General features: G+C 37.1%; 2 protein-coding genes across 5 annotated transcripts in view; one reads left to right on the top strand and one right to left on the bottom strand.

Moving 5' to 3' along the window:
- Positions 1–15,556, bottom strand: part of LOC136838452 (solute carrier family 2, facilitated glucose transporter member 1-like) — a 242,526-nt gene that overhangs the window by 3,449 nt on the left and 223,521 nt on the right. For 3 of the 4 annotated variants that reach the window (XM_067103383.1, XM_067103384.1, XM_067103386.1), the window contains 6 exons: positions 6,139–6,237; positions 2,368–2,519; positions 1,750–1,990; positions 1,356–1,527; positions 747–934; positions 132–551 (listed from right to left, as the gene is read on the bottom strand). In XM_067103383.1, the coding sequence (XP_066959484.1) occupies positions 132–551; positions 747–934; positions 1,356–1,527; positions 1,750–1,990; positions 2,368–2,519; positions 6,139–6,237 (1,272 nt within the window). Of the gene's footprint in view, positions 1–131; positions 552–746; positions 935–1,355; positions 1,528–1,749; positions 1,991–2,367; positions 2,520–6,138; positions 6,238–12,280; positions 12,609–15,556 lie in introns of those variants that run through there. The other variant, XM_067103387.1, reaches the window with a different exon arrangement.
- LOC136838453 (uncharacterized) overlaps positions 4,712–15,556 on the top strand; it is a 268,311-nt gene continuing 257,466 nt past the window's right edge. The window contains exon 1 of the mRNA XM_067103388.1: positions 4,712–4,817. The gene's annotated coding sequence lies outside the window, so the exon portion shown is untranslated. The remainder of the gene's footprint in view (positions 4,818–15,556) is intronic.

The raw sequence follows: 15,556 nt of genomic DNA, 5'->3' as shown, positions 1-15,556 counted from the left end.
AACAACAACAAAAATTATTTAAAAAAAAGGTTTAAAATGTTACTGCAAGTCAACACCTTTATCTGCTACGAGACAAAACGTTGATTAAGACAAGATTTCGCAGAGGGTTGCAGAAGTGGAGTAAAACTCACCTCCTGAATGGGCAGGAAGCCGAGACCGACCAAGAAGGCGGCGGTCCAGTTGACGGCGACAGCAATGGAAGACGCCATGGGACGGGCGTTCTGGGCGAAGAGCTCAGTGACCAGGAACCAGGGGATGGATCCCGGTCCTGTCGCGAACATGACCACGAAGAGGATCACCAGGAAGATGGACAGGTAGCTGACCCAAGGGGCGGTGTCCTTGAGGAGCAGGCAGATGAAGAGGACGAAGACGTCGACCAGCATACCGAAGAGACCTGCCAGCATGAGCGTTTTGCGACCGAACCTTTCGACCATGATGAGGGAGGCGACGGTCATGAGCACGTTCATGGATCCCATAGCGATGGTGGCGTTCAGGGAAGCCTCGTCACTCAAGCCAGCTGATTTATAGATCTTCGTAGAGAAGAAGATAACCTGCAAAGATCAAAGGCGGCGTTTGATAAGGAGTTGCATTCACGCAACGGACAGATATTCCTGAGCAGTCAGAAATGGGTGCCTGTTTGACGCTGTACTTCAGTGAGTCTAGCTGGATGTTTTAGCAACAGGATATGGTTTAAAAATGTTTATTTTACTCACGATAAAGCAGAAATAGAGTCACGTATTACTTACAGCGTTGATTCCAGAAAGTTGCTGAGCAATCATCATCATCATTGAAATGACAAGAGGGATGCGAAGGGTTGGGTTGGACAGAATTTCGCGCAGAGAAATGGATGGGACCAATTTTCCAGCTTCTGCTTCGTTTCTCATCTCTCCCATTTCGTCTTGTACGTTGGAGGAGTCGCGCAACCATGTAAGGGCTGCAAGGAAAAAAGGGTAGACTTAATCTCCTATTCAAATACGTCTTTTAAACAGTTTGTGGCATTAGAGACACCGTCTTTCAATGGCTGTGCTGTAAAAATGGCTGACAAACTTGGGCAATGTGAAATTTCTGATCAGTGTTCTTACTTCATCATTATCTTTTCTTATTGATAGAATTCAACTTTCAGGAGACCTTTAAGGCTTTACAACTCTTCAAAAAGTCATTTGACAGCTAAGTAACTTATTGATTATGTGAAAACCTGCACCTTTTCCCACTCAATATTGCCCACATGGAATATACCCTGTCTAAATGATCCCCATTACTATGTGTGTGCGTGTAAAGCCTTTCACAGAAAAGCCTCTTGAACAATAATCTCTTTCATTCAATATGTAGGACATTCATAACTTCAATCGTCTTACCTCGCTGGGCAGCCATAGGCTCGTCCTTGTTGATGAGAAGGAATTTGGGCGACTCTGGGCAGATGGGGAGGGTGACAAGTTGGAAGACAGCAGGCAGGGCAGTCAGGGCCAATAGGACAGGCCACAGTGTCTCAGTACCCAAGATAGAATCGAGACCCATGACCTGGGAGAACTGTGGAAATATGGAAATGGATATTAGAATACATTCAGCAAAAGACCATTAACAGTTCAGTCAGAGTAAAGGGCTTAGGCCAAAATCAATATGTATCAAAGAGCTTGATTTTATGAACTTTGATGGTAACTGAGTGCCATAAAGGTCTCTGAATATAAGTGAATATTGACAGCCACTGCTCATCCAAAACATTCCGCGCAGGCAACAACACATTTTACTCACCAGGATTGAAATGGTCACGACCAACTGGTAGACGGTACCAATGGCTCCCCTGAGGTTGGTAGGGGCGATTTCAGAGAGATACATAGGGGCGAGACCGGCGTTCAGACCGTTGTTGATACCGATGACGAATCGAGCGGCTATGATCATCTCGTAGGAGTTGGCCATTTGGCAGAATCCGAAGAGGATGGCAGCAAGGACGGCGAAGACATTGTTGACGAGAAGGCCTCCTTTACGTCCGAATCTGGGAGGAAAGTTTGGGATGATCTTGAATGTTCAAAAATTTTTTTATAGGCCTATCTTTTTAATGTAACACTAACACTAAAGATTATAGTAGTGTTCTTTATCTTTTGAAGGCAATACTATTTTATAGGCCTATCTTTTAATTTAACACTAACACTAAAGATTATAGCAGTATTCTTCATCATTATCTTTTGAAGGGAACACTATTTTATAGGCCTATCTTTTTAAAGTAACACTAACACTAAAGATTATAGCAGTATTCTTCATCTTCTTTATCTTTTGAAGGGAACACTAGCGACTACAGTATAGTAGTAATAATAGGCCTAAATATGCTTATACCTTTAAACTCTGACAAAACCGTTGAGACATAGTACTAACCTCGTTGAGAAGATTCCAGTCAAGGCGCCTCCGATCATACCGCCGATACAGTAAATGGAAACCATTATAGATATGATGACAGTCTGGACGGAGTCCGTCAGATATTCACCATGACGCTCGTAGTTGGTCTGATTGATCCAGTTTTCGATAAGCTGCAAAGAGAGGAAGATTGTTTAGCATTTCACACTATATTTAAATAGCATCGGAGAAATTATAAGCTTACTCTGCTAACTTGAATTTAGACCAGACAGATACCTGTCAACATTGAGTTGATTTATTGTCATTCAGAATGCATCATTTCTGTATACGCTCAAGATCAAATGTATTATGCACAGGCCAACGTATGCCTCTGTATAGGGTCATTTCGTTAAATCCATTTTTTCGTCCGTTCACCTAAGCAGTGAACTAGGTACCAGGCAGTTAGTTGCCAACTGTAGGTCATTGGTAGGAAGGAAGGGAATGGGTAAGAATCAGCATGATAGCATCTTCTCGAGTCATCCCGTTTTAAAGGAAAGGGTGAATTATATATATATATATATATATATATATATATATATATATATATATATATATATATATATATATATATATATATATATATGATTGCTGATTAGAGTGAATGAACTTCTCTGTTTACTTCAGTTTTCTTTCTTAAAGCTGAACAAATGACAGCAGCCTCTAACAATGGAACAATTGGGAAACCTTACAAGTTAAGGAAAACCTGGAAGATGTAAGTAACTCTAGACAAGGACTTCCCAACTTGATTTGCTTGTTTGCTGTTTTTTACTTGTTTATTTATTCTGGTACATAATTGCGCTATCTTTTTAAGTTCGTAGCATATTTCCTGTTTCTTTTGACAGTAAACTGAGTGATACGATGTGAATATTGCACAAATATGGCCTTGAAGAAATAGAAATATGCCTTGCTTCATAAACCATCCATTTTCTGGATAAAAATGAAGTTTGTATCTGAGTTCTTAAATACAAAGCTCCTTCTAGTACTAAAAAACCTGCCCAGGGGAGGGCTTGGCTAGAGAGGCTGATCTGTTGGCTCAGCCACCGGGTTGCCTCAGAGATTCTGAACAACAGGTTTTTCGTACACTGAAGCGGAAGGGGGAACCTCGGCGCCACGTAGCTAGATTATCAGCAATTTGACACTCCCCTTTTTTCTCAAACCGTGCGCGGGATCTTGTCCCCGTCTTTCGAGAAGCTGATTATATAAGGGGTTTCTTCATTTGTGAGAGTACGCTTCTGGGCGGTAAAGTAGGTCTATGAGGGAAGGGGAGAGTCTAGAGGGGGAGCTCTAGGCCTATTCCTTACTACAGTATATATAAATACACATCGTCAGTTACATCGTTTAGTCCTACACTTTCGTTACCGGGAACTTTATCTTGTATAATAATTGATAGCCACAACTTGAAAACTCGTGATAGATATAATTTTGAATGTAAAATGACAAAATTTGGGAGTTTTGCAACGATATGCATGACTATTCAGAAGTTCATAGCATCCTATCCGAAAGTTGTACGTGATCGGACCGGAAAATAAGGTTCTTAAAAGATTGATTTTTTTTTCTAAGCAAATGTCAGTTCTGAAAAATCTAGAGACGACAGGATTACGTAGGATTTTGGAATATTCAGTGTCAATATGACTCGCTAGGAAACCAGCGTCTTTCCCTTTCTCTCTGAAACTGTATTCGTCCTATGAGGTAAACTCACAGCAAACAAAGATACAATGTAGTTCACTGTCGCTTGTCATGGCGTTCTATTAATGTACTATAGTAACAACCTCTCCTCGAGATTTATTTTAGAAGTCAAGCAATGTCGCGGCACGCCCCTATGTTCTTTGACGGGATTGGTGGAGAAAATCGTCCAATAAGAGAGCTTACGCGAGACCGTGCCCCCAAGTCTTTTCTTAGCTCTATATGTGATTATGCGTACCCTAAGCTCTTTTGCTATGTCACCTGACTGTCTGAAATCTCTTGGTTTGACATTTTGGCGCTGTCTTTTAATATCTTCGCATGTAAATGTGTTATATTAATGATTATATGTCTTGATGCGTATCATTTTGCGCAATCTCAGTCCGCTAATGTTCAGTAGGCATGAAAAATATTATACTCCCGTTTCCCCTCCCGTCAGCCTGAAATCTACCTTTATTTTCTTAACTTCCAGATCTGTCCAGCCATTCTCAAATCTGACATCGCTGTTTTTAATAATAACGATATCTGGCATGTTAGCAACAGTAATTAATTGCAGAATGGAAATATTTGATCCCAAATTAGTATGGTGTAATTTTCCGTAATATTTTACGCTCGTTGTCCCTGGCGATAAAACTCGGTCTTGTTTACATTACGATTAATGTCTGTGCGTTTGTGAACGATTTGTATTTTTTTGATTGATATGTGTTACAATTTCCGCTAAGTCATACCGGTGATCATCAGTCCTTGTAAAGGTATGTTGTTGGACGCGTATTGTCTTGAGAGGACAAAATATTTACAAATATTTGCGGGAAAACTTTGAATTATTTAAGGCTGGCTCCAGTCAGCCGTCACTTTACGACCATTTCTTCGAACCTTGGCCCAAATGTCTCATTGTTTAAGTCTTTTATTAACCCATGGTATACCCACAGTCGAAACAAGGACGACTGATTCCGTTTGCTTTAGTGGTGATTTAATTATTTGATTTTCTAGACCTCCTATTTTTTCCTCACGATGCCTTGCCTGTAACTTGTAAGTGTAGCCTATGGTAGCCTAGGCTACAGCGAGAAAGGTGATCCAGAAGCGTATCCTTGGTTACCTTTATATATATATATAATATAAGACGAACCAGTAGCGCGTATCATTATATACTGTATATATATATATATATATATATATATATATATACTATATATATATATATATATATATATATATATATATATATCACATACTCTGATACCGTGGGTGGGTTAGTGGGCGTCGTCTTACGTATGTTCTGCGGTATATATTTGATATAACATCTAACAGTGTGGGCTGTTGGCAACGTCCAAGGGAGTCATGTGAGTTAGGTTTCCCGGAAAGATGGGACGGAGCACGAGTTGGCCTATGAAATTTTTAAAACTTGTAGAAATCCCCACTTAAATTTAAATAGATTCTTTGGCCTGGGAGGACAGACAATACCTTTAGCTGTCAAGTCACCTTGTATCGTGATCACAAGACACGCGTCAATAAAAAGACGTGAGAAAACTGTCACGACTGTTCATGAAAAGCAGAGAGTTGAATCTGCCAGTTGTCCGGGTGCCAAGATGCGTCTCTTTCCTGGTGCCAACTATCTCGTCTATTCCGGCGTTTAAATTCAGAAGAAAAAAAAAAGAGAGAGGGAAAAGTTTCACATGGCAACCCTTACCCATCAAGCCACGTGAGTCCCATTATTCCTGTCTCCGGCATTTCATCATAGTCTCATTTCACTTAGGCCTACGTCTTCTGTGTCTTTAGGCTTATTAAATCTCTTGCACCCCCGTGGTTTTTCAAGGATTAGGAACTATATAGGTAACGGGTTAACCTTATCCGTACATTGTATCAAGTGTGCATCTTATTATTATTATTATTATTATTATTATTATTATTATTATTATTATTAAAGTGAGAGCTATCATTCATAGGAAAACCCTTGTTAGTCACTTTTACGATTTCGTTTTATTTACTTTGGCGATCCTAGCTGACAATAGACATTTTGGTAGGTACTTTGGGTTAAAAGTGTACAAGTAGTGGTACAGTTATCTCACTGCTTACCTTTTGTGGAGCGTTGATGACACCCAGATTGTAGCCATGTTGGAAGGCTGAGCCTAATGCTGCTGCGGCTACGGCAAAACCTAGCCGGGCGTTGAAACCCTGAGGAGAAAAAGAAATTGAAATGAACGTTAGTACTAGTGTGTGGATCATAGGCCTAAGAAACATTATATAATATATATATCCATATATATATTACATTACTAAGAAGAGTATTTGCGCATTTACCAATTTATGGAAACATTCTGCGACTTTTTGTTACATTTTTATCATGAAGATCATTAGAACAAGTCAAGGTTGCTCAAAAAGCCAAGTTTTTGTAGTAAGCCTTACGCCCAACTTTGTCCTAGAAATGGTTTAGAGAACAGTTACCGTCAAACCTTATTGAAAATTGATGTTACATAGCGTTGAATTCATTTATATATATATATATATATATATATATATATATATATATATATATATATATATGTATATGTATGTGTGTGTTTGTAACACGCTTTTCCCCGTCCTAGATTTAGACGCATAGAAATGTTCTACAGTCAAAGTTTAGGCATATATATATATATATATATATATATATATATATATATATATATATATATATATATATATATATATATATATATATATGTAACACGTTTTCCCCGTCCTAGATTTAGACGCATAGAAATGTTCTACAGTCCAAAGTTTAGGCAAACAAATATCAATAAAAAAAAAAACATGTAAAACTCGGGTTATAATTTTAGCAACAACGTTTCCTTCCTCGCAGTTTGGTATGTACGCTCACCCAAGTCTGTTCTCAGAAGGTGAACAACTTGGGAAGCTCAGACGACCTTGGTGTAACAGTTCTGTCAGGCACCGCAAGTTCCGAAGAGGCGTGGATACCTCTTGATAACCAGATGCAAGACCAACAAGGTCTGCGAAATTTAGTTTGAGCTAGTTCGGGCAAAGGTTCTCTCTCTCTCTCTCTCTCTCTCTCTCTCTCTCTCTCTCTCTCTCTCTCTCTGGGTCCGGTTTTTTGCTATCGTTTGGAGGATGTTTAAGTATTAGATGAGGTAGGAAGACAACGAAAAATTTAGTGAAATGCGTTCTCTTTTAAACTTGCAGATTCCGTTGCAAACCCGTTGCTGGATTTCGTCTCGTAGAAAACGGTTGATAGGGTTCCAAGGGAGACTAAAATAAAATGTAAAATCCTTCCGGTATTTTGGAAAGTTGAATAACCCAGTTAAATTCTTCCCAGTAATCTTGATTATTTGTGAGTGAGCTTGCATATGAACTGTATCGAAACTGTGTACCAGCCTACTTTTAATCACTGACGTAAATCGGAAAGGTACGAAAAAGCTTAACTAAAAGCTCTTCAATAACAGTGCCAAGTAAGGTACCCTAGAGGGCCATTTAAATTTGTTCAGGAAGAAGGTTACTAGGAAATGGTACAAGGTTTCTCTCTCTCTCTCTCTCTCTCTCTATCTCGTGTTTCGCATCACTAAATATAAATTTATTTAGCGCATACTGTGTTAGCAGAATTATTACGAAATGATTGCAGTGTTAGTCTAATTCCTTTTAATTTTACAGTAAATTTTAATTTTGAAATAGTAGGTGTACAGTGATATAGAATATTGTTTATTTTAAAATATCAGGTGTACATTCTGGTAAGTAGTTTAAATGTCGAGGGTGGTAGAGTGGCAGTGTCATTTATATTCCTGAATTTATATTGTTTCAGCCAAAATGCTAAGTGCTACTTAATATAAGAGTACTGATAAATAAAATGAGGTAATGGAACTGGTAATTGATATTTTCGTTTATGTATTCGTGCTGATATCTCTTAAATGAATAATAGATTATTATTATTATTATTATTATTATTATTATTATTATTATTATTATTATTATTATTATTATTATTATTATTATTATTCAGAAGGTGAACTATATTCATATGGAACAAGCCCACAGAGCCATTGACTTGAAATTCAAGCTTCCAAAGAATATGGTGATCATTAGAAAGAAGTAACAGTTGGTAATAGGAAAACAGAAAGAAAGAAGAGAACACTTATTAAAAAAAGAAAAATTAGATTAACAAAGAAACAGAAATGTAAATAACAAATAAATAGAAATGGAAGGAAATTATTAAAGTAAATAAATTAAGTAACTTTCTAAATAGATAGATAAGAAATTATTAATGTAAATGAATTAAGTAACTTTCTAAATAGATAGATAAATAAATGTATTAATAAGTAAACAAAGTGATCCCAGAATACTTCCTTTTCGGGGCACGTTCCTCCTTCTCCCCCACCTCACCCACCAACCTTTCCCCCCCCCCCCCCCGTCCTTTAGCCGTGCTAGCTCAGACGACCACCAGCCTTCATTATTAAAAGTTGAAGGCCTGCCGGCATTTGCGGAATTTAATATAGGGGCGTTTTCTCGTCTCCTCAGTAATAAAAAAAAAAAAAATTTTTAGATTTATCGGCGAGAGAACGGAATAAATATTTACGTGTATAATTGCCCGGAAATTACGTACACACTCTCTCTCTCTCTCTCTCTCTCTCACTCTCTCTCTCTCTCTGAATTATTAATTTTACTTATCGATGGCGCAGGATGAGTATTTATGTACGATCTCTCTCTCTCTCTCCGTTTCCAGGATTAGCTATTTCTTGTCGAGGGAACTGGATTAGTATTTATGTACGATTCTCTCTCTCTCTCTCTCTCTCTCTCTCTCTCTCTCTCTCTCTCTCTCTCTCTCTCTCTCTCTCTCTCTCTCTGTATACTACGTTTTTCAGGTACTAACGGGAATCATTTTATTTCTGACATACACATAAATATTTAAAGAATAAATCGAAGTCTTCAAATTGGATGTTCTAAAAAAAAAAAGAAAAACACACAGCCCAGGTTCTAGCGAAGTCCCGTGACTAGTTTTTTTTTTTACTGTTCTGAAAAAAAAAACTAAACTAGACCCGCTGCCAAATTCGCGCAGGTTCTCTGATAAGGAAAAAATTTACAAGTTTCGATTTTACTGAAATTTTTATGGAAAAGAAATGTAATATATATATATATATATATATAAAAAAGTAATTTACAGTTGTCACCGTTTTAAAAGACGCTTGAATTTGGGTATAGGTTTGAGTGTGTCTTGCTATGTACGTAGAACGTTAGATTGCTTGTTTTTCGAGAGCATTATGTCAAGCACTGCTCCAGATTATACACGTTAAACGTTAGATTACATAGCTGAACGTCTTGCTATTCAAGTTGTACGAATCGAAACGTGCATATTACAAAAACGTTCATAAATAAAAGGAGCAAATAAAAACGTTTGTTATAATCATCAACAACTCGTTTAAGTACATTTTAATGTCAGAAAAACTTAAACTTACTATCCCTGAAACATTACTTTTACATACGTGTAAATAATCCAGTGCCATGTATAAGTTTAACCTATTCAGAATCACGGATAAAACCCTTTACTAATGTAGGAAGGGCGCTTACGTTACATGCTTGGGCAACCATTGACCCTAACCTAAAGAAGAAGAAGAAAAAAGAAAAAACAAATTCTCTAGGTTGGTGCCATATAGGTGGCACTGGCATATCAGAAGTCCTTGAAATAATTCTAGTCTCTGGTGTGCTTCCAAGTATTTTACCGTCGTTTTGCCTTCACTAGTACAAGGTGGAGTTTTTTTTTTCTACTTCATTCTCGAACCAGGAGGAAAGGAAAAGTCCCTTTCATCTATGGCTCAAAGAAAGAGTCCTTGCTGATAATCGTGTTTTTATAGTCGGCGTCAATGTTTTTCTGCGGGTCTCCCTAATATAAATTGACTTGGATCTTTTAAGTAGTTTTCCTTGTATTTTGTAATTTACTTACGTTTTCATCTAATTATTTATTAATTTGTCATTTTTTTCTTTTCTGATAACAGATCTCTTTCTGCATTTCCTATTACCTTCTATTACTTCATCCAAATGAACGCCACATTCCTTGGAAGGTTTAAATTTCAAGTTAGTGGCCCCTGTTGGCCTGTTCCGTATGAACAAGGTTCATCTTCTGAGTAATAAAAATAATAATAATCTTGGTTTTGTGGGAACTAGAGAAGAAATAAATCTCTGCAGGTGTGGGAGTTAATGTCGTCCGTGGCAGAGCTTACAAAACCCCGTGTGGAAACTTGCCCAAGGTTACAGCCTTTGGGGGGGAATAAACTGAGCGTCTATCGTTGATTTTTCCTTGCAGTGTCGTCTGATTTATTCCTACCATCGATTTCATTTACTCATTGGAATAGAGACATACTATTAGGCTTAAGGAGAAGTCTAAAAAACGGCATTAGTTTTATATTAAAGTACGGTTAAACTTATATAAGGAGACGAACGCATAAAATCTGAAATACGGGCGTACCTCAAGGCTGCATCCTAGGGCCTAATCTGTTTCACAAAACTCCGGGAAAACATTCTGAAATTATGGACGAAAGTGGAACATCTGGTATAGAGGAATGAACAGCTGTACAACAAGTGTCGTAGCTTCTATCTACTACACCTGCTACAGAGTGTTCACCAGTATGAACGAGGCGGTGGAAATCATCAAAACTCATCAGTGTATGAGTATCCTAGGGTATGAGTTGAACCTTCTCATTGAATTCAGACGGTGTCGTATTAGTAGAAGGGTTACGTATCAGTGAGGTTAATAATTATGTCCCTATTATTCTCGACGTGGAAGACTGTGCACGATCATAATCTCGTTTGTAGCTTGACCTACGAAGAAATGAAAGAATGGTAATTGATTGAAATAGCCAAAGTGTGTATATATATTATATATACATATATATATATATATATATATATATATATTGTATATATATATATATATATATATATATATATATATATATACATATATATATATATAATATATATAATAATATATATATATATATATATATATATGTATATATATATATATATATATTGTATATATATATATATATATATATATATATATATATATATATATATATATATATATATATATATATATATATATTATATTTATTTGTGTGTGTGTATCCCTCAGGTATCGTTAAGCTATTTCGTAAACATTTTATTATCTCCTGTTTTTATCAACTTCTTAACATTCGCTTCTCTGTTTTCCTCTCCGCAATATAATTCTTCCGAAAAATTAGGAAAAGTGACTGACGTTTCTCCTCGTTGAGTCACCAACGAAGAGATACCGGTTTGGGCAGGCAGCGTTGCTGCACAGACTGACCAGACCTGATTTGCAATTGTAAGTCTGGAACGTGTAATGAATTCGCAAGAGGCGTCGTATTTCCGATTTTTTAAAAAAACTGTTATCATTTTATTTTTATTTTCTTTGAAGAATGTCGTCAGCGAATTGTTTACAAATTACCGAGGTTCGTGTTCGTGCACATTTCCAATTTTGATGTAGAGTAAATAATATGTGTATTAAGTTATAGTTTGATACGGAGCTTCTTTTTTTGCCACGTAGACATTACTAAGTTATTTTGATACGAAGATTCGTATTTGCCACCTATACATTACTCAATTCATCTTCTCATTGAAAAATTTCGTATAGACAGTCATCCAAGCGCGTATGTGTTTGTGTTATATTTTTAAGGTAAAAAGAATATTTAGTTACTTTCTTACTAATACCCGATTTCATTTCATCCGCATAACATTTGTCCAAATCTTTTCATTCATCCTTTCATCCACGTTCAGTGTCATACACGATCTCATTCATTCATCCAGAGTGCTCTTTTCATTTATCATCTGTTCTCTTTCATCTCTCGAATTCACCACACGTTAATTTCTACTATTCTTCATTCCGTTGGCTGATTTCCGGTCCTCAGAGCTCGCACACCATTCACTATCTTATCTCTCGTTACAATCCCACGTCAGCTTAGCGCAATTCGCTTTATTCCCCCTGGAATAAACCGCAGAATTCAGCGACTGCCGGCATTGCATCACACTCCCGTCTAATTCGCTCGACTCCGACATCCGTCAATCCCGGCAGAAAGTTCCACAGATGCACCCCGCGGGAATTAACGAAAAATTTTTTTTGAAAAATGGAACACTTCACTTTCAATCATCTGAAATCGATAGCCCCGGACAGTTGGAGGGAAATGATTGACAACAGACTGGCGGATCTTACCCCTATTGATATGATGACCATTTCGACGCGTCGGTTATTCCCAGGAAAAGGAAAATCTGTTTTCCGACGAAAGGGAGTCTGATTGGCTCAAGAAGAAGAAGAACAAGATGCAGGAGGTCGAGATACCAGATGAGGAAGAAGTTACTGCTGCTTTCCGATCTGTTCCGTTGACGTTCCAGGAAACACTCGAGACTTTGTGTATATATATATATATGCGTGTGTGTTCCTGAAGGCGCTTCGGGCAAGTTACGCTACTTTCTTCAAGTACTACCTTCCTCTGCTTCGGGATCACGACACTGGCGGCGTTTTAGCGGCAACTGGCGGTGCGAGCGCTCAGGCTGCCGTATAAATAGCCGTCGCAGGCTGGGGGCGGGGGATGGGCGGGTGTGTTGTCCCGTACTGGGAGGGGTAGGGGAGCCGGGGGGAGTAGTGAGAGCGGGGTGGAAGGCTTTCATATATGCTCATTTTTTTTTTTTTTTGTCGTAACATCTTTCGCCTGATGCAATATCTGCCGCCTTTATATCGTTTCAGAGCTAAAGTGACTGAATACAAATGACTTCTTTGAATTTTGTGATGATTTTTTTCCTGGACCGTAATAAAAAAGATAGTGATGTAGAATAGAATGGGTAACCCCGAATTGCTTTCGCAAGCATTATATTCTCGGGTTGTGCTTGATGAGGTGTCCGTTAAAACCCCCCCTCATCCTTTCCCCACCCCTTACCCTACCCCTCCCCTTAACCTGTCCAGAGTGATGCATCCGCTGAAGAATTAAAAAAAATAAATAAAAAGAATCTCTACTCATTTGGTATTGTTGCTCGTCCTTTTTCATACACTGACATTTCGCATTCTCTCGCTATGAAGAGAAAGTTTATGTTTTCGGGGGAAAATTGGAAAATATTTGTATCTTTTATGTTATTGAATCCTTGTTGATAAATGAGAAGTTTTGGATATGATTACTTTATGATTCAGATTCGTCAGGAAATTATTATTATTGTTATTATTATTATTATTATTATTATTATTATTATTATTATTATTATTATTATTATTATTATTATTATTATTATTTACATAAAATCTCATAATCTTTGAGTCGCTAAAATGGTGAAGAAATCCAGAATGATGTCATTGTAAAATGTATATTACTTTATTATTCAGATTCGTCAGGGAGTTATTATTGTTATTATTAATATTATTATTATTATTATTATTATTATTATTATTATTATTATTATTATTATTATTATTATTATTATTATTTGTAAAGAATCTCATAATCTTTGAGTCCTAAAACTGTGAAGAAATCCACAGTGATGTCATTGTAAAATATATATTAAAAATATATACATAAAATTTACAGGAACTTTTGAGAACCTGCTCAGATCTCATATCAATCTGCTCTTGTTATTTACACACACACACACACACACACACACACACACACACACACACACATACACACATATACATATATATATATATATATATATATATATATATATATATGTATATATATATATATATATATATATATATATATATATATATATATATATATATATATATATATATATTATATATATATATATTACACCATTACTATGTGATTTATTCATTACTATTATTATTATTATTATTATTATTATTATTATTATTATTAGTAGTAGTAGTAGTAGTAGTATATTTTTGTTTTTCATAATTATTATTATTATTATTATCTCGGCATATTGCAAAATCTCATAACAGACAGGCAGAGATGAATTATGAAGACTAACTTTAAGAAGAGTTATCATCGAGCACTGTAAAAATAAAACTCAACTCAGACGGACAGACAGAGGAATTATGAAAGAGTTTGAAAGAGTTATTGTAGAACACAGCAGAAATAAAACGTATGAGGCACGAGACACCGCTCGCGTGGCAATAACTTCTTGAACGTGTAAACATTTTAAGCTTTATTATGCATTAAATTTTTTTTCTCCTCCTTGCCAAAAAAAAAAAAAAACCGGTTTATAGAACTCGTGTGACGATGAGTGTTGCGGGTGAATGAAATTCGACGGAAATAAGACAAAAAAATTTTTTTTTTGCAATTTTGCAATTTTTATGCCAAGCATGTGCGGAAGTTATTTTTGTATTTAAGTTTTGCATTGATTCAAAGGATGTTGAACTTTATATATACATATATATATATAATATAGATATTGCGTAACATGTATGTATATATATATATATATATATATATATATATATATATATATATGTATATATGATATATATGTGTGTATGTATATATATGTTAGTTTGTGTGTATTATGTATGTGTGTATGCATGCATGCATGTATATGAAAGATCCCCAACAGCCTCGAAATTTGATCCAAGGAGCCTCTTAATCTAAGCACTGAATAATGTACTTGATATTTATTCGACTGTGGTGAGTTGTCAGCAGAGCAGAATAGGGCATGAGGCCAGCATCCTCATCCCGAAAAAGCCTTTCTTAGTGTATTTGAATAAGTTGATGTACATTTACTTCTTTCTCGTAAATAGATTCCGATACAACAGAAATGTTCCAATGTGCAACAAGCTCGCCCACATAAAAAACACGTGACGAATATATCTTCGAACCTGGTCAACTCCCAAGTTCAAACGGCGTCCTCTGGGAGACCTCCTGAGGGAGGCATTGCTTGGTTTTAAAACCCCAGGGGAAGATTAATCTTTTTTTTTTGGGGGGGAGAGGGGGGGACCCCGGGGGCGTGATTAATTTTTTTTTTTAGTTATTTTCAGTTCGTTCATTTTTCTCTCGACCTTTTCTCCATGCCCTGCCTTCCTGAGCAGCCAATGGGAACGTCGAACGTAGTTAGCAACTGAGATTGAGTACTCTTCGTCGGGCGTGCAGCAGCAACCGTCGCAGTTTGGCAGCTTTATTGAAATAGCTCACCGTGCTTGCGCGCTTGATTGCTTGCTTGCTGTGCTAGTCTCCGTGCTGCTGCTATACTGCTGCTTCTGCTGCTGCTGGAGGGGGATATAAAGCAGCAGCAGCAGCAGTAAGAGCAGTAGGAGCAGTAGCCATCACGTCCTTGGGGCTAGGATGGGGGCGGGGGGGGGGGCTGCCTTTAAGGGGCTAGGTAACAGCCCCTGGAGGAGGAATAGGGAGAGGGCTGAAGGCGTATAGGAAAGCAAGCATATGCTTCCTCGTCTTGTGGCTGGGAGGGTCTGGCTTCTTGGAAGAGGAGGAGGAGGAGGAGGAGGAGGAAGAAGAAGAGGTAGAAAGGGAAGAAGGGG

This window comes from Macrobrachium rosenbergii, chromosome 5, assembly GCF_040412425.1.
Source record: "Macrobrachium rosenbergii isolate ZJJX-2024 chromosome 5, ASM4041242v1, whole genome shotgun sequence".
NCBI classification, from domain to species: domain Eukaryota; kingdom Metazoa; phylum Arthropoda; class Malacostraca; order Decapoda; family Palaemonidae; genus Macrobrachium; species Macrobrachium rosenbergii.
Note: the sequence above shows the minus strand (reverse complement) of the source record. Positions and strands in the feature narration are given on the sequence as shown.